The sequence below is a fragment of the Dasypus novemcinctus genome, chromosome 3 (genome assembly GCF_030445035.2).
Source record: "Dasypus novemcinctus isolate mDasNov1 chromosome 3, mDasNov1.1.hap2, whole genome shotgun sequence".
Lineage (NCBI taxonomy): Eukaryota > Metazoa > Chordata > Mammalia > Cingulata > Dasypodidae > Dasypus > Dasypus novemcinctus.
In genome coordinates, this window is record NC_080675.1 from 157,725,390 (window position 1) to 157,743,978 (window position 18,589).

The following is an 18,589-nucleotide window of genomic DNA, read 5'->3' on the forward strand; positions in this document are numbered from 1 at the left end:
TGGCATGAATGTGTTCTTGATATGACTGATGATATTTAGAAAATTCTATTTGCTTGAGTTGCATTCAAATGTGAAGGACAAAGCAATATATTCCCTCAAACACATTATATGACGATGCGAGGATGTAATTTAGAGGAACACATCAAGAAACATTAGTACTGCTTTTCCATGCAGAGTCTATGAAGCTTTTGAGCTAGATATGGTACTATATTGCAACCCCTGAGAATCAAATTACAAAAGTGAAAAGGAATCTACAAGTACAGTATTTCTTAGCGTAAAGTCAGAAGTCTGCAAGAGATTAATTATCAATACAGGACGAAGTATTTGGTAACTTGCCAGGCTGAAACTAAGGTAATCTCATGCACCATTTGTTATTTTGTAGAGTGAAGTGATTTACTTCCTAAATATATATGCTTTCCTAACCTCCAGTTCATTTTTTATGACAAAAATGAAGATATTGTTGAGATACACTTTTGAGGAAGATACTTTTAGTATACAGCTCACCTTGCCAGAGCTTACAAGTTTAGGAATTAAAGTACCTACTCTAAATGAATAAACTCAATTTAATGTGACTGTTGTTAAAATGTGTCTTGAATTTTTATGGTAGTTTACTGCCCTAACACAAACATGACAAAAGTGATCTTGAGCAAACTGCATACCAATGCCTTTAGAAATTTAATTTAACTAATCTTATTTATGGACCTACAGCTATAAGACAGCTCATTCAATTATATCAGTCTGGCTCATATTTCAACTCAAATAATGCATTCATGTGGCTAGAAAGTTCTTCGTGTCCTTAACAGTATTCTACCAGGGCCAAATTGTAGATGATGATGTCATTAATGTTTTATTATGAATCCATTTCAGAAGTTGAACCGATATGCAAATTTCAAAGAATTCTGAAAAACTCATCCAAAGCAAGGTATAAGAGTTGATTTTATATTTGATAAAATAAAATTTGACAAACTTTAAGCTAAAAGAACTGCTTGAGTTTTCTAAAATAAATTTTTAAAAAGTCCATGGGTTTTGAAATAAATGACATATTTACTTGACTCAATGAAAATTCCTGCCTGATAAACAGCATGGATCCTGTGTATCTGAAATTTATCATCTAAAACAGACAATGCTCATGTGATCCTGCTTCTTCTCTTTCTAAATACTCCCCCTCTCAAACTCTCCTTTGTGCGTGGCAAGGAAGTGGCTACTTCTCATCTTTCAGAGACTTCATGAGCCTCAGGGCTTCAATTATCGAGTTATTTCTGAATAACTCAAATCTGTTTTTCTGCTTTGTCTCTCCTAAATCTCCAGTGGTGGGCACTTTCTCCCAGATACACTGCTGTCATCTCAAATTCAACCTGTTTTAAGCACCTGTACTACTGTGATTTCTATCACCCCCATCCTTACCTTCACAAGAGATACCAAAGCTTTGGTAATTCTTCTTTCATGCTTTTCACCTCACCCACCTTTTTTTTTTTTAATGCCACTCCTTTGCAAAAAAAAATGCAGATTATTTTTGTGGCTCAGCATGTGGAAAATGATTGTCAATTTCTGCCATACTTAAAAAAATTAAAAGTTTTTCGTCATACTTAAAAAGATATTTATTCTGTAGGATAAGCATGGGCTGAGAGTTCTACTCTTTTTAAACAAGAGTTTTATAGGTAATATATAATAACTTATTCTTATTTCATCAGTCCAGATTCAGAAACTTGTGAAGAGGCCTGTTCCAGACAGTTTCACTTCACCTGTACACTGTATCATTTTTACTGATATTACAGTTTTAAAATATATAATATATTTACAGATGTGTCCTCCATCTAGTCTGCCATGTTTCTATTTTAAATTTTGTTCAGTTTTCTCTTTGACTCTCAAAGCTAGCATGCTTCAGGACCATGTACTGTTGAAAGAGGCATCCTTGAGTTTTAAGCATTGAACAAAGTAAGGGTATGGAAAGACTTCTTAAATAAACCAAAGAAAGCCTAACCAGAAAGGAAAAACTGATAGATTTGCTTTTTTTTTTTGGTCTTTATTATTTTAATGTTACATTAAAAAATATGAGATCCCATATACCCCCACCCCCCTCCCCCGTAACAACAACCTCCTCCATCATCATGGGACACTCACTGCACTTGGTGAACAAATCTCTGAGCACTGCTGCACCACAGGGCAATGGTCCACATTACAGTTTACATTCTCCCCCAGTCCACCCAGTGGGCCACGGGAGGACATACAATGTCCAGTAACTGTCCCTGCAGTACCACCCAGGACAACTAGTCCTGAAAATGCCCGCACATCACATCTCTTCTTCCCACTTCCTACCCTCAGCAGCTAGCAACCTTTGTTCATAAAAACAAAACAAAACCATAAAGTTAGTGAAAAAGCAAGACACTGTGGGAGAACAGACATGCAATATATAATCAACAGAAGGTTTTTAAATGAAGAATGCCTACAAATCAACAAGAAAAAAAAAACACCCCAATTAAAAAAAATATGCATGAGAACATTGGCTCTTTACAAAAGAAATTATCCTGGTAATTTAAAAATGGGAGAAATGATGCTCAACCTCAATAGTCAGAGAAAGGCAAAATTAAAACCACAAAGAAAGAGTGATACACACCTACCAGAAGGGCTAAAATGAAACAGACGAACGATAGCAAATATTGGCAAGAAAATCGCATACACTAATAACAAGAGTACTAATTGGTACAACTATTTTGTCATTATCTACTGAAGTTGCAGATAGACATATTCTATGACCCAGCAATTTTATGTCCTTATATACTGTAGAGAAATGCATGTGTGCACCATACGTACAAGAAATATATAAAAGAAAGTATACAGAAGTATTTGCTATAGTTAACATCTATATGTAATCAGGGGTTACTAATTTCAGGGAATTCAATCATATAGAGGCAAGTTCTCTGGTTAAAAGCAATTCAGCCAGAAAACAATATCCAAAAGATAACTAGGATATCCCCATATATTTGGAATTAAGACATGTATTTCTAAACAACTTGAAGATCAAAGAAGAAATTATAATGGGAATTAGAAAAATTTATTTTACTAAGTCTTTTCAAAGAAACAATTTTTGTTTTTGTTAATTCTCTTTACAGGATGTTTGTTTTTCTATTTCAATTAATTTCTGTGCATGTCTTTATAATTTCATCCTACTTTTTTAGGCTTAATTTGTTGTTCCAACTTTCTGAGATAGAGGCTCAGCAGCTGTTTTCCAATTTTTCTTCTGTTCTTTAAGGTTTAAATACCCCTTTAAGCACAACTTCATCTGTTTCCTACATGGATTTTATAGGGCTTCCTATTTGTCACTTGGTATTTTTAGTCAGTTTTGAAAAATTCTCAGGACTATCTCTTCAAATATTGTTTTTGCCCAGTTTTCTCATTCCACAACTCCTGGGACTCCAATTCCATGTATGCCAGACCTTCTCATTGTATCCACTGGGTCTTCCTTCTTTTGAATTCTCCATCCTTCTGTGCATCCCTCCCTCCTCTGTGCTTCATTCTGGATATTTTCTTCTGTCCTGTCTTTTACATCACCAATTCTCTCTTTGCGTTATTATTATCACGTTTTTAGTTCTAAAATTTCCATTTTTGGGGGGAAGTTTCCAGTTCTCTGTCAAATTCTGAATCTTTTCTTTGGGGAAGTTTCCAGTTCTTGGTCAAATTCTGGATCTTGTCTTTTTATCTCCTTGAACACAGAAAACAGTTATATTAAACTCTGTGCCTAGGAATTCCAAATTCTGGAGCCCCCAGAAATCTGTTTGTATTGTCTGTTTTTTTCCTGCAAGTTTTCATTTCTGAAGTATTGCTTCAGATTGTGTCTACTTAGTTCTGCTTACGTGCCAGGCGCTGTATTTGAAACACTATGGATATTTTATTCTTCTAGAGAGTATTTGCTTTTCCTAGGCAGTCTGGAATCTGGGATCACTGCAGTCTAATTTTAAGAAGTGAGATAATACAAAGCTGAGATGTAGTTATTCCAAAAGACTGTTTACCTTTGGAACACTCATTTCTATAGAGTCCAGGCTTTAGGGTCTTAAACCAAAGTGAAAGTTGTATACTAGGCCCTCCTTAATTTTTGTGAGATCTGGACTTCAATTTCTTTGTTTCCCTAGGTCCCTAAGACTGTCATACTAAGAATTCCCTTCTGGAAATGGTAAAAAAAAAAAAAAAGCAACCCTAAATGCTGAACTCACCTTTCTGGATTTCTGCTTTGTCCTTTCCTAGATCCTGGGGCAGTAATTCTTCATTACCTTGTTAGTTTTCAAATGCTCTCTAGCAGACTAAGAAATACATTTTGCCTGGCTTTTCCAGTTCTCTTCCATGGAAAGGTTGAACCAATCTGCCATTATGACAAGCAGAAATCTGATTGTCTTGCTTAGATTTTTTTAAAAATTGTGTCCAAAACTATAGATTACTTTTTATGCATTTGCCTTTTAGATCCTGTAAGAAGTAAAAAGAAGAGCTAGAAACTATAGTACTGATATTTATAATTCCCGTGAAGCTATACTTACGAAAGATCTTTATTTCTTAATGCAGCTTCAATCTACCTTCTAGTGTCCTTTCCTTTCACTATGAAGAACTCCCTTCAGCATTTCTTGTAGGAAGGTGTAGTGGTGAACTTCCTCAGCTTTTGTTAATCTGGGAATGTCTTAACCTTTCCCTCATTTTTTGACAGAGTTTCAAAAGATATAGAATTCTAGTTTGACAATTTTTTTCTTCCATCCCTTTAAATATGTCATACCACTGCCCTCTTGCCTCCGTGGTTTCTGGTGAGAAATCGACATTTAATCTTAATGAGGATTCCCTTGTATATTATATGTTGTTTCTATCTTGTGGCTTTCAGGATTCACTCTGGCTAATGACCGTTTGATTATAAAGTGTTTCAGTGTGCATATCTTGGAGTTTATCCTATTTGGACTTCACTGAGTTTTTTTAACACCTTTAGCATTGATATAGTACCTTCTTTGCCTGTGCTACAAAAATTTAACAATATTATTGTTAATTATCATCCACAAGTAACATTAGTTGTATTTTCCCATATATCACCATACTTTTTCTTTAAAAGATTTATTTATTTTACTTCTCTCCCCTCCCCCCCAGCCCCAGTTGTCTGTTCTCTGTGTCTGTTTGCTGCGTGTTCTTCGTCTGCTTCTCTTGTTGTCAGCGGCATGGAAATCCGTGTTTTCTTTTTTTGTTGTGTCATCTTGTTGTGTCAGTTCTCCGTGTGTGGTGCCATTCCTGGGCAGGTTGCACTTTCTTGTGTGCTGGGAGGCTCTCCTTACAGGGTGCACTCCTTGTGCGTGGGGCTCCCCTATGCAGGGGACACCCCTGAGTGGCACGACACTCCTTGCACACATCAGCACTGCACGTGGGCCAGCTCCACACGGGTCAAGGAGGCCTAGGGGTTTGAATCGCGGACCTCCCATGTGGTAGATGGATGTCCTAACCACTGGGCCAAGTCCGCTTCCCTATCACTATACTTTTTTCTTCTTTTTTTTTAAAACCAGGAATCAGCACTCCTTCATCTTTCTCTTTTTAATGATTTGTTTTTAAACTGATGATTTTATTTTTATTTATTTTTTTATATTTATTCCCACACACCCCTCACCCCCACTGTTTTGGGACTTGTTGTCTGTTCTGTATCCATTCATCTCTCTTTGTTGCATCACCTTGCTGTGCCAGCTCTCCACAGCATGGGTCAGCTTGCCTCAACCAAGAGACCCCCAGGAATTGAACCCAGGGCCTCCCTTATGGTATAAGGGAAGCTAATCACTTAAGCCACATCTGTTTCCCTTTCTCCTTTATTTTTAAAGAAGCTTTAGATGACATAAAGGTTACATAAAAAATATAGGGGATTCCCATATACCTCACCCCTTCCCCCTCCCACACATTCTCCCATTAACAAAATCTTTCATTAGTGTTTTACATTTGTTACAATTGATAAAACATATATTGGAGCATTGCTACTAACCGTGGTCTAGAGTTTACATTATGGTTTACACTTTGCACCGTATAATTTTATAGGTTTTGACAAAATGTATAATGGCCTGTATCCATCATTGCAATATCATGCAGAACAAATTCTAATATCCCAACAATGCCCCAGGTTACACCTATTTTCCCTCTCCCTCCCTTTAGAACCTCTGGTGACCACTGTCTTTTGTTTTTTTACAAATTTACTTTTATTTTTTCTCTCCCCTCCCCCCCAGTTGTCTGTTCTTTGTGTCCATTCGCTGCATATTCTTCTGTGTCTGGTTGTACTGTTGTCAGCGGCACTGAGAATCTGTGCCTCTTTTTGTTGCGTCATCTCGTTGAGTCAGATCTCCGTGTGTGTGGCACCACTCCTGGGCAGGCTGGACTTCCTTTCATGCAGGGCGGCTCTCCTTATGGGGAGCACTCGTTGTGCGTGGGGCTCCCCTACGCGAGGGACACCCCTGTATGGCACGGCACTCCCTGCGCGCATTAGCACTGTGCGTGTGCCAGCTCATCACACGGGTCAGGAGGCCCTGGGTTTGAACTCTGGACCTCCCATGTGGTAGGAGGATGCTCTATCTGTTGAGCCAAGTCTGCTTCCCACCACTGTCCTTATATCAATTTTTTTTTAACCTTTATTGTAATTTTATTTGTGAAAGTTTCCATTGGTAATAAAATATCTTTACTATGTATTAAATTGCCCCATCTTACACTTATTTACTCTTTCCCTTCCTTCAGAACCTCTGGTGACCACAGCCTTTATTATCAATTTCTTTTAACCTCTATTTTAATTTTATTTGTGAAGGTTTTCATTAGTAATAAATCATCTTTTCCATGTGTTACTTATAGTATTAGAAACAATATATTCCAAAGAGTATTTGATAGGACACTAGTTCTGATAGATGCTCTTCAATGGTAAGAAAGCAGGGGTGTATGATGAAACCAGTTTGCGTTACTCTATGTTACATATACTCATTTTGAAGACTTACTTTTTAAAGGGTCTGCTAAGACCTGTAGCAAAGAAACACAATTTTATTTAATCAAGGTTCCCAAATATATAAGTTCTTCTGTTCATATATTTCCAAGACACATATTTTGAAAAATGCAAATAAGAAACCATAGTTTTAAAAATAATTAAATTATATAATCTTCTGAATTTCTCTATGAATTTTAAATGTTTAATTCATAAAGAATTTATTTAAATATAAGAATGAGTTTAAGCCAGGGGTTCTTAACCTTTTTTGTTCCACGAACCCCTTTGCCAGTCAAGTGAAAACTATGGCTCCCATACTAAGTACACACTATATTGTGTATTATTTAATAAATACATCATACTCACACCAACACATCCCCACAAGAATAATGCTTTTTTGAATTTCAATTCAAGCTTCTGGACCCCTTGTTAAGAACCCCTGGTTTAAGCCATTTTTTTCCAAACGATTAAACCATCATGTATTTTAGTTAATTTAGCTAAAAATTAGCTAAAATGCATAATCTGACTCTTCCTGTAAAAGACAGCACTTCTAAATTATCTATAACTCAACTTCTTTTGGGGGGGTGGGCAGGAAATTTATAGCAAACACTGTAAAACCTATGTTTGCTTTACTATTGTCAGTTAAATGTCACTATTTGGTTCACTCTAAATTCTGAGGAAGTACATGTTCAAAAGCAGTTATAACTCAAACATTATTTTGTGATGTAATCCCAACAAGTAGAATTCAATGTAGCGCAGGTAAAATAGGTATGTAGTAGTATGAATTCATGATGAATCAAGAGATTATATCTTGATATTTTATAAGTTGAGGTATACATTAAGAAATAGTATTTTTGTGTCTATAAAGTAACTTGCTTATTATTTAAAATATTTTAATATTTAATTGAAGTTAAAATTTTAAGTAAATGAAAGTTAATTTTCATAAGTGATAACTCTAACAATACAAATTACATAAAAATCAATGAAATCTCATTATCAAGATCAAGTAAATAAATTATCTAGGATTTTATAATTTTATTAGATTATAACTAAAATACACGAAAGCTATTATATAATGTAGCATCTCAAATTCTTACATAAGGGGGATGAATCTGGGTCACTTACTTTCTAATTTTAAAAAATCTTTTAAAAACAGGTAATAAAACTCAAACCAGAAGAATATCTCAGCCTATATGTAGGATCATGTGTTAAAAATTGCTTTTTGACCTTGACTAAAAGGGGGAAATGGCAAAGACAAATAAGTTTATATGGCTAAGAACCTTCAAAAAAGAGTCAGGAGGTCATCAGACGGGTCACGCTTACTCACGCCTCAGCAGGACCCCAGAAAAAGCCAAAGTAGATACAACCCTAGGTACTGGTTCTCCTGAAAGCTAAGGAGACCCAAAGAGTATATGGTCATGGCAGATGGATTTGGAGTTCTGTGCCATGTCAGAGAGCCTTACTTTGGAATTTGTGCTCCTGAGTGTGATGGAGTTGGACTCAGATGTTACCTTTCTACACATGGCTTCTTCTATCACTTTTACTGAACCTGTGGTTGGCACTAGAGATGGTGTATACTCAGGGGACTTGAATCTCTGGACTGCCCATGTGCCAGCTGGGCCCTGAGCCTCAGCAGAGTTGTAACTCTTACTCTCTGGTTCATTGGACTTATGCAGGTCAGTTAACAGGGAGGTGAAAAGGGTCAACCACCACACCAGGGAACTGACAGTGCCTACAACTGCAAGCAGGAGAATTGTATCCATTATCCATGTGTAATCTAAGCCTCCTCTCAATATATAGGTGGAGTGGAAATCACCATCCCAGGGTCCACAGAATGGAGGAATAAAATATGGATTAGAGTGGACTTACTGCTATTCTACTATAGAACTACTGTGACTAGTAATGGAAGAAATTGTAGCACTGATTTAGAGAAAGTGGCCACAGTAGCTGCTGAGTGCAGGGAGAGAGAAGAAGAGATGTGATGTGGGAGCAGTTTTGGGACTTTGAGTTGTCCTCAATGATATTGCAGGGTCAGATGCTGGACTTTATATATCATGCCATAACCATTGAATGTCGTGGGGGAGAGTGTGAACTACAGGGTAAACTATTATCTATGTGGTGCAGTAGTGCTCCAAAATGTGTTCACCAAGTGTGATGACTGTGCCACAATGATGGGGGAGGTTGTTGGTGTGGGAGGAGTGGGGTGGGGAGGTGGGGGGTATACGGGAACCTCTTATGTTTTTTAATATAACATTTTTTGAGATGTATATATCTTTAAAAAATACAATTTACAAAAATGATGGGGGTGGGGGAGGTGGGAAGTGGGTTATACAGGAACCTCTTATGTTTAATGTAACATACTTTGTGATCTATTAACTTTAATAAAAAATAAAAAAACAAAACAAAAAATAAAAATAAAAACAGGTAATCTGTTAAAAAGAAAAAAAAAGGAATATACCTTGTAAGAATCAGACTTTTAGGTGCCTGAGCCTTCACTTAGAAATCACCAAGAATAAAATCCATGAATGAGTCATCTCTTGAATATGTCTGTTGCTGAGCTACAATGAAAATCTCTGGGAGAGATAAGGTTAACTGGTTCCTGCCACTTTATTTCAAATATCATACAGTAAATGCTAGCATGTTGGCAAAGTGTTACATATTGAGGAATTACTGGTATGTAATCATCAGAATGTTTTTGAAATGTAGTTGGCAAAACATTTTCAAAACTCCTATAATAAACATTCATGGATTGTCTAAGAGCAACTCAGCTGTGATTATAAGTAAAAAATATTCAGAGGTTATTCATAAAAGTAAAAGTAAGAAAAACATTAATATTCTGTTAATGCTCTGAAAATTTTTAGAACACACTCAAGTTTGGACCAAATGAAAATAAATTTTTTAATGTTTAGGAAAACTTAAAACAACAGAACTCCTGACTTAACTGAATAATACTTCAAAATCATTTTATTATATTGTTAGATATTAAGCTTACTGCACTCACTTTAGAAACAGTGTTGTATTTATCCTCCCACACAGGGGATTCAACACTTGGTGTTTAAAAAAATGGTGCTGACTGAAATTTTGTTTCTTAAAGGGCAGCCAAGGTTCTCAAAGGGAATTAAACACTGTTTCAGTCTTCACTGGAGAACACTCACTCTGAGGTGCTCAAGTTAGGAATCAGGTACTAATCCTGTAGTCAAAAACTTTTGAGATTTAAAGTACTACATTTCAACCATCAGAAACACCCCCTTTTTTTTTTTCCTGAATAGAAAAGGGTAAGCATTATATCCTTATGAGGTAGTTATTATTTTACCTGGATACTCAGATATGAGAATTTACATCCTTGAGGGCAAGAACTATTTATCTATTTGTCTCCAATAACTAGAGCTGGGCATACACCAAGGGAACAATGATTATTAAATGACCTGTGGATTCTCACCTAAATCTATAAATACTAAATTCATCATTACCAACAAGCACACTGGAGATATAACTAGACCTGTAGATACTGTGCTTAGGAGGACTAATGGGCCTCCCTGCCTCCTGCATTCTCCACTCTGACCCATAACCCCATCTACTACTATAATGACCTTTAACTCCTTTTTTCACATTCACTGAGTCAAAGCCCATCCAATGTTTACAAAATTCAAATCCTTAACCTGATATCCAAAATTCCTTGCAATCAGGTTCCACTTACTCTTTCTAACAGTCCCCTTAATCTCACTGTGATTCAGTGACTGCTCCCCATAAATACTCTGTTCTGATGGTTCCCACTCCCTGCATAGCTTTGTGCCCTTATTCATAAAATTGCTACTGCAGAGTATTCTTTCATCAAGGTTCTTTAACTGGTGAAATTCTGCTCATCCTCTAAGACTAACTAAAACTTAACTGCCCTTCCATGCTTTCCTAACAGAATTAAGCACAACTTCCTACAGATATTATCTGCAATTCCAATTTTTATTTCCTTAGGAGAATGTAAGTTTCATGAGAAAAGAATTATTAGTTCATCTTTTTTTACCTCTACATATTCGTGGTTAAATATTAAATGAACAAAAATCAAGGAGAGAAGAAAAGGAAGAAGAGAGGAGAAAGGCAGGCAGAATTTTCTACAGCCTTTTATAAAAGGGAAAAAAATCTGGTGGAGAGGAGAAACTATTAAAATGGCCTATGAGGGGGAGAGGAAAAGAAAGGGTTAGGTAAACCAGAGGTATAAAAAGGATGAGGGAAGAACACACTGACACACTTTGTACAACACAATGATGGCATGCCTTGTCCTGGGGAGTATGATTACTCCAAAAGGGGGGGGGGGATATACAAAAAGAAAAAGAAATAGTTGATTAATTGTAGAAGGCAAAATTAGGATGATGACAGTTTGAGGATAAATTACCAAAGGGAACACAGAGAACTGAAGAGCAGAGACAAAGTCTTAGATTTAGAGTTGCATGGGAAGATAAGAAAGAACAATGAAAAGGCTTTTTGGAAGTATGAAGAGTACAGAAAAACCAAGGAAGAGAGATCTAAAACACTTGTTTGATAGGAGGAATAGTCATGTTTATAATGCCACAGGGATAAGGGAGAAAAGGGCAAGGGGCAAAACATTAGAGAACTTCAAATAGTTAAACACCATGAATTGAAAATAATTTTGGAAACAAAAATCAGAATTAGTTAAAATTTACACTACATGAAATAGTCATTGATATCCAGCCTGGTTAATTAGTTGGAAAGTAGAAAGAAAGCAAGATAGACAGTGTTGAGGGGTTGGGGGCATGAAAATGTAAGACAAAAAGAGTATATGAGGGAAGCAGATGTGCTCAACCTGTTGAGCACCTGCTTCCCACATGTGAGGTCCTGGGTTTGGTTCCCAGTGTCTCCTAAAAACAAAAAACAACACGCAAACAAACAAAAACAACAACTCAGGGGAGCTGATGTGGATCAGTGGTTGAGCAGTGGCTTCCCACAGATGAGGTCCTGGGTTCAATCCCCAGCCCTGGTACCTCAAAAAAATAAAATAAAATAAATTAAGAGTATATGGGCATACAAACAAAATAGAGTTGAAAAGAACTTAACTCTAAAAACTAGGAAATAAAAACACAGATACAACAGATCTAATAAATAATTTATAAGACCTTTATATATTTTCCTACATTTAACTGTTATCTGTTAAATAAAACTTTAACAGGTCTTATCTAATTCCATTAAAACAGCATTTTATTCCAGATAAAATCAGGAATTTTTTTTTAAAAGATTTATTTATTTCTCTCTCCTTCCCCCCCGCCCCAGTTGTATGTTCTCTGTGTCTATTTGCTGCGTGTTCTTCTTTGTCCGCTTCTGTTGTTGTCAGCGGCACAGGAATCTGTGTTTCTTTTTTGGTTGCATCATCTTGCTGCGTCAGTTCTCCGTGTGTGCGGCACCATTCCTGGGCAGGCTGAACTTTCTTTCGTGCTGGGAGGCTCTCCTTATGGGGCGCACTCCTTGCGTGTGGAGATCCCCTATACGGGGGACATCCCTGCATGGCACGGCACTCCTGGCGTGCATCAGCACTGTGCATGGGCCAGCTCCACATGGGTCAAGGAGGCCTGGGATTTGAACCGCAGACCTCCCATGTGGTAGACAGAAGCTCTAACCACTGGGCCAAGTCCACCGCCAAAATTAGGAATTTATTCTACTTATAAGTCCTACTTCAGGCCATTTCATATTTTGTAATGTAACTCATCTGAACAAAATCTTTTTTTTTTTTAAGATTTATTTTTTATTTATTTCCTCCTCCCCTCTGCCTTGTCTGCTCTCTGTGTCCATTCTATTCGCTGTGTGTTCTTCTGTGTCCGCTTGCATTCTTGTCAGCAGCACTGGGAATCTGTGTCTCTTTTTGTTGCATCTTCTTGCTGAGTCAGCTGTGTGTGTGTGTGTGTGTGTGTGTGTGTGTGTGTGTGTGGTGCCACTCCTGGGTAGGTTGTACTTCATTCACGCGGGGCGGCTCTCCTTGTGCACGGGGCTCCCCTATGCTGGGGACATCCCTGTGTGGCATGGCACTCCTTGTGCGCATCAGCACTGTGTGTGGGCCAGCTCACCACACGGGTCAGGAGGCCCTGGGTTTGAATCCTAGACCTCCCATATGGTAGGCAGATGCTCTATCAGTTGAGCCAAATCTGCTTCCCTAACTTTCTTTTTCATCATATTGAACCATCTCCATGTTTTTTTTTTTTTTGAAAGATTTATTTTTTATTTATTTCTCTCCCTTCCTGCCCCCCCCAGTTGTCTGCTTTTTGTGTCCATTCACTGTGTTTTCTTCTGCGCCCACTTGTATTCTTGTCAGTGGCACCCAGAATCTGTGTCTCTTTTTGTTGCATCATCTAGCTGCATCAGTTCTGTGTGTGTGTGCGGTGCCACCCTTTGCAGGCTGCATTTTTTTCGCACTGGGTGGCTCTCCTTATGGGGTGCACTCCTTGCACATGGGGCTCCCCTATGCGGGGGATACCCCTGTGTGGCATGGCACTGTGAGTGGGCCAGCTCACCACATGGATCAGGAGGCTCTGGGTTTGAACCTTGGGCCTTCCATGCGGTAGGCAGATGCTCTATCCATTGAGCCAAATCTGCCTCCATAGTTTTTTAAAGACAGAAGCGCCTTACATTTTTATGGAATGAATGGGATGAAGACATGTAGTTAGGAATTCTTCCTTTAAGTGACTTGTTTGCAGATCTCCAGGAACACACAATACCAAAAAAAAAGCAAGGAGGGGACTATCTGTCCTCATTTTCAGATAATGATGACAATTGTAAAGATTAGGAGAAAAGGGGGGTTTAATGTGATGATAATCCAAAGGGATTTGGTTACTCTTGTAATGTCTTTGACATATATGTCATATTTTTTGTAATATTAGTATCATAATATCTATCTTTATCAGCACTCCAGGGTTGGGCAGACACATTTATGACATATGTTTAAACTGCTAGTTATTTTGGGAGGGGTCCCAAAGTTAAAAAATCTATTTAGCTTCAATGATGAAAATGTGTAAATGTTCTTTGCATGACTTCCGAAGCAGATCCTTGAGACAAATTTCTGAATTCTTTGTGTATTTTCAGAAGTAGCTCCACCATATTTTCATATTCCAATCTCTTTAGAAAACGTTTCATGTTGTAAGATATATTAGTTTGCTAACATCTAACTTATGCAAGGACAGAAGACTCAGAAAACTCAAGAAATTGTCTTGATACAGATGTTACATTAAGGTAATTTAGTCTTTAGAAAACAACAATGGCTGGTACAAAGGAGGCACTCAATAAATGGATGAGTAACTGAACTTAAGGCCAAGGTATAAGGAACAAATCAGGGGTGTTGTGGAAAAAAAGTGGACTAGTGAAAGTACCCCTCAGAAGGAATTTTACTTCAAGGGGGCATGTCACAATACCTACTCTCCCATTCATCAGACTTGCCAGGACAACTAACAAAAGGATGATGATGGACAATGCCCATCCCCAAAACAGAGAGCATCTACAATTGCAAGCAAGACAGTTCCATCCATCTGCCCCATGGGGTCTAAACCCCTCTCAATCAGAAATAAGAGTGGGCACCACTATCCTAAAATCCTCAAGACTGGGGAATGAGCAAACATAGGGGTGGAATGCGACTATTTATTATTATTCTAGCAATGGAAGATCTTGTAACATTGATATAAAGGCAGTAGTCACAAGAGATTCTGAAGGGAGGGAGAGGGAAGACCAGGTGTAACATGGGGCATTTTTGGGACACTGGAATTGTTCTGAATGACACTGCAATGATGGATACAGACCAGTATACATTTTGACAAAACCTATAAAAACTTGCAGTGCAAACTGTAAACTATAATGTAAACTATTTTGACCATGGTTAGTAGCAATGCTTCAATATGTGTTAATCAATTGTAATGAAGGTACCAGACTAATGAAATAGGTTGTTAATGGGTAAAAGTGGGGGATGGGGGGTACATGGGAATCCCCCTATATTTTCAATGTATCATTTATGGAATCTAAAGCTTCTTCAAAAATAAAATTTTTAAAAATCAAAAATTAAAAAAATAAAAGGGTGGGCATGTCAAATATCTCCACTTTTACTGCTTCATTGGACAGGAGGCCTTGTTTCAGGAACAATATGCCTTTGGTCTTATAGGGACGGATGCCTACAAAGTGAAACAGTAAGGATTCACTTACCCAGTGGGCTGCCTCCAGCTCCATTTGGCACTGTGAGGTCTGAGGTGCTCAACATTCCACCTAACATTATAGATGGGAAAGAATGAATAAAGATTAGCTCTCCTTATCTGGTGAATATTAATTGAACAAAAGTAACCTTTGGTCAATTCCTGAAATAACACAAAAATAAAAACTGGCTCAGCCTGAAATGGGCAACGATGTTTAATTTGATGTAGTCCTGTATAATGTTTGCCTATCAAGCTTTGGACCTATCTTCTTGTGCATCAATATGAAACAGTACATACTGATAAGAATGGGGATAGTCTATGGAGTACCATTAAACTGAGGATTTAAGAGAAAAGATACACTACATTACACAGAGTAATGGAGTAATGCAATAAATGCAGTATAAGTATCTGCTGAATTAAGGGAATAATTCACACAAGAGAAGATGTAAAACACGCTCTCATTCCAATCAGGCAAGTCTATTCTCCATATCTCTTAGATGACTGGATCACATCCAGTTTTAAATCTTTGTTCATGATATCCTAATTAAATTCTCTGCCCACTGAAGTATATGGCTTTCTCACACAGTTCCATCATGCCTGGCACAGTGCTGGAGCCACAGTAGGGATTCAAAGAAATACTCTGACATGGAGCAAGTGATGTAGCAGTGATCCTGAGTCATTACAGCAAATAAGAATAGCAGAATAAGAAATAGCTTATATTAGCAATTAGTTTATTTCCCTCTTTTAGAGAACTGGCAGAACAGACAGCACTACATACCTGCACTGCCAGTACTTGGTGGTCTCTGAGGAGCTCCGGGGGATACATTTCTATGTAAAGTGGTTTGAGGTGGAGAGAGCATGCTTGAATCTGCTAGTGCTGAGCTGGCGGCCAAAGATGGGGACACAAGTGAACTCCCTGGGTTAGTGTAGGACAAAGCATTAGGGCTGGTCACAGGGACTGTGACAGACATTGAGAAGTTCTGAGGTGGTAAACCAGGCTGCAAATAAAAGAACAAGGAGGAGAAGACTGTTAGGTTTCATTTTCATCTATATTAAATAACTTATGGAAATTTAATTTGACAAAGTATTAAAGTTATTAAAAGTAGAGGATAAGAATAAGTTCTTACAGACTTCAGCTATTTTTTAAAATTATACTTGAACATGAGTATGTTTGACATGAACATTTTCAATTTCAATTTTTATATATCATATATACTAATGTATATATATTTCAAATATTCACAGAGATGAAAATTAGAGGTCAGAACCTGATATTAAAGTAGTGTTGTCATATTTAGATATTAGAAGGTATTATCATTGCTACCAAGTAAGCATAGATTATCACTTCAACACAAACCACTTTAGTAACATTTCATTTCTATTGGGATATTACAACAATAACAAAAGCAAAGTACACATATTATAAACTCAATACATCAAATTTGGGACATTATAATAAAAGCCCAGGCCTGATTTAACTAATCAATATTCTTAATGGGCAAAACAAAAGAAAAATCACATCATTGTATACACAACACAATGCAATCGGGGTGTACTAAAATGCAAAGAAACAATTTAAACAACAATATTATTTACTGACAAGCAAGTAAAGAAATTTTTGGCATCAGTTCTTTAAATTGCATGAAGACTAAGTTACAATTATAAATGCTATCTTTCCTCTCTCCCAACTATTCCATACCTAATCATATCATTTTTTGGTTTGTTAAAAAGTTCTCCTTTAAGAGGATCCTTTCTATTTTCCTTCTATATTTGTTCCAAAGTTTACTTACAATATACTTGTTAGCCATGATAAATAACACACCACTTCATAATTTAAAGTAAGAGGGGGAAAAAACATTCATTTTCCCCACATTTTAAAACAGTGATATATAAAGTGAAGTAACATTGCCAATTCAGTGTTGGAAGAATATAAATAGTTTATGTCTTCTATTCAATAATTTATTCCTGATGGAAAAATTACAATTCATTTATAAATGTAAAATAATGGATATATGCTAAAAATTTTTCAAAGGTGAAACAATTTTAGTTATGCAGTGTTCTGCAGCTTATAACATTAACTGGCTATTCCTCACAACATCCCTGTAAGGTCTGAAGGGTTTTTATTTTGTTTGCTTTTATTTATTTTTATTTATTTAATTATTTAACAACAATTTTTTATTACTATCATTGTAACACTCAATTCAGGTAAGAATCATTAATGGATGTTAAATTAGTTAGATGAAAAATTGCTGGGGAACAAAATTGCTTGTATTTATTTTTAAGAACAATAACGTTGTCATTACAAAAATACCTCCTTAAATCTATTTTTCATGTGCCTCTTCTTACAGTATAGGTAAACTTTGAAGAAATGATCCACGATGCATTCTTTGAGACAAGGTTTCAAGACAGGTAATGATATGAAGTAAATATCAGTATGAGAATCAATTGTTCCTTAAAGCCTACACTATATATACAGCAACAGAAAATTAGCTCCAGAATAACTTGTCTTAAGGAGCTCTTGTCAATGGAGTGTCAAATGAGACAGTTCTCTGAAGAACTATCAAGTCCAGGAACATGTCATCAAAGAAGTATTGTATCATTATGGTCAGAAGTATACGCATAGAAAAACTTTAAATTATTTGTTTTGAAACCAGTTTAAAAACACTATTTCCTTAAATTAAAATTAAATTAAGGCAGGGCTCTCTTCTTCAGTACCCGCAGTATAAGAAGTTTGGTGGTCCCTGTTGCCAAGTGGTTTGGGGACATTTACAAAGCACCAGAGATGCACAGGGCTTAGATCTACTACTATTAAAGCAACTATAAAAATCATTAAAAATAATTTTGAAACAGCAAATTTCACAATAAAATCTAACCATTTTATATTTTACATTTTTAAGAACTACTTAAGTACATATATATATATATATATATTTTTTTTTTCTATCTGGTTGCGTCATCATCTTTTTGGTGCATTGCCTCACCACGCATGTCTGGGACGCCATTTTCTTTTTTTCACCAGGAGGTCCCAGGGATCAAACCCAGGTTCTCCATATGGAAAACAGGAGCTCAATTGCTTGAGCCATAGCTGCTTCCCATGATATAATTCGTGTGTGTGTGTATTTTATTTATATTTATTCCCCCCCCAAACCCCTTTGCATCTTGCTTGTTGTTTATTTGCTCTGTGTCCATTTGCTGTGTGCTCTTCTGTGTGTTTCTTTTTTTTTTTTTTTTAACTTTTCTCCCTTTTTTTGTTGCATCACCTTGCTGAGTTGGCTCTCCGCGGTGCTTGTGGGCCGGGCAGCACCCCGTGGCACGCGGGCAAGCCTGCCTTCACAAGGGGGTCCCGGGACGCAAACCCAGGGCCTCCCATATGGTAGATGGGAGCCCAACTCATTGAGCCATAGACACTTCCCTCATTATGTAATATTTTTTAAAAGTCAGGAAAGGAAGAAGAGAG

The 18,589-nt window shown here is 37.0% G+C and overlaps 1 protein-coding gene across 14 annotated transcripts in view; it reads right to left on the reverse strand.

Annotated features, from left to right (window-relative positions):
• The window catches only part of MEF2A (myocyte enhancer factor 2A), a 195,142-nt gene that overhangs the window by 33,157 nt on the left and 143,396 nt on the right, over positions 1–18,589 (reverse strand). For all 14 annotated transcript variants that reach the window (XM_004462083.5, XM_004462082.4, XM_004462086.5 and 11 more), the window contains 2 exons: positions 15,911–16,130; positions 15,146–15,205 (listed from right to left, as the gene is read on the reverse strand). In XM_004462083.5, the coding sequence (XP_004462140.1) occupies positions 15,146–15,205; positions 15,911–16,130 (280 nt within the window). The remainder of the gene's footprint in view (positions 1–15,145; positions 15,206–15,910; positions 16,131–18,589) is intronic.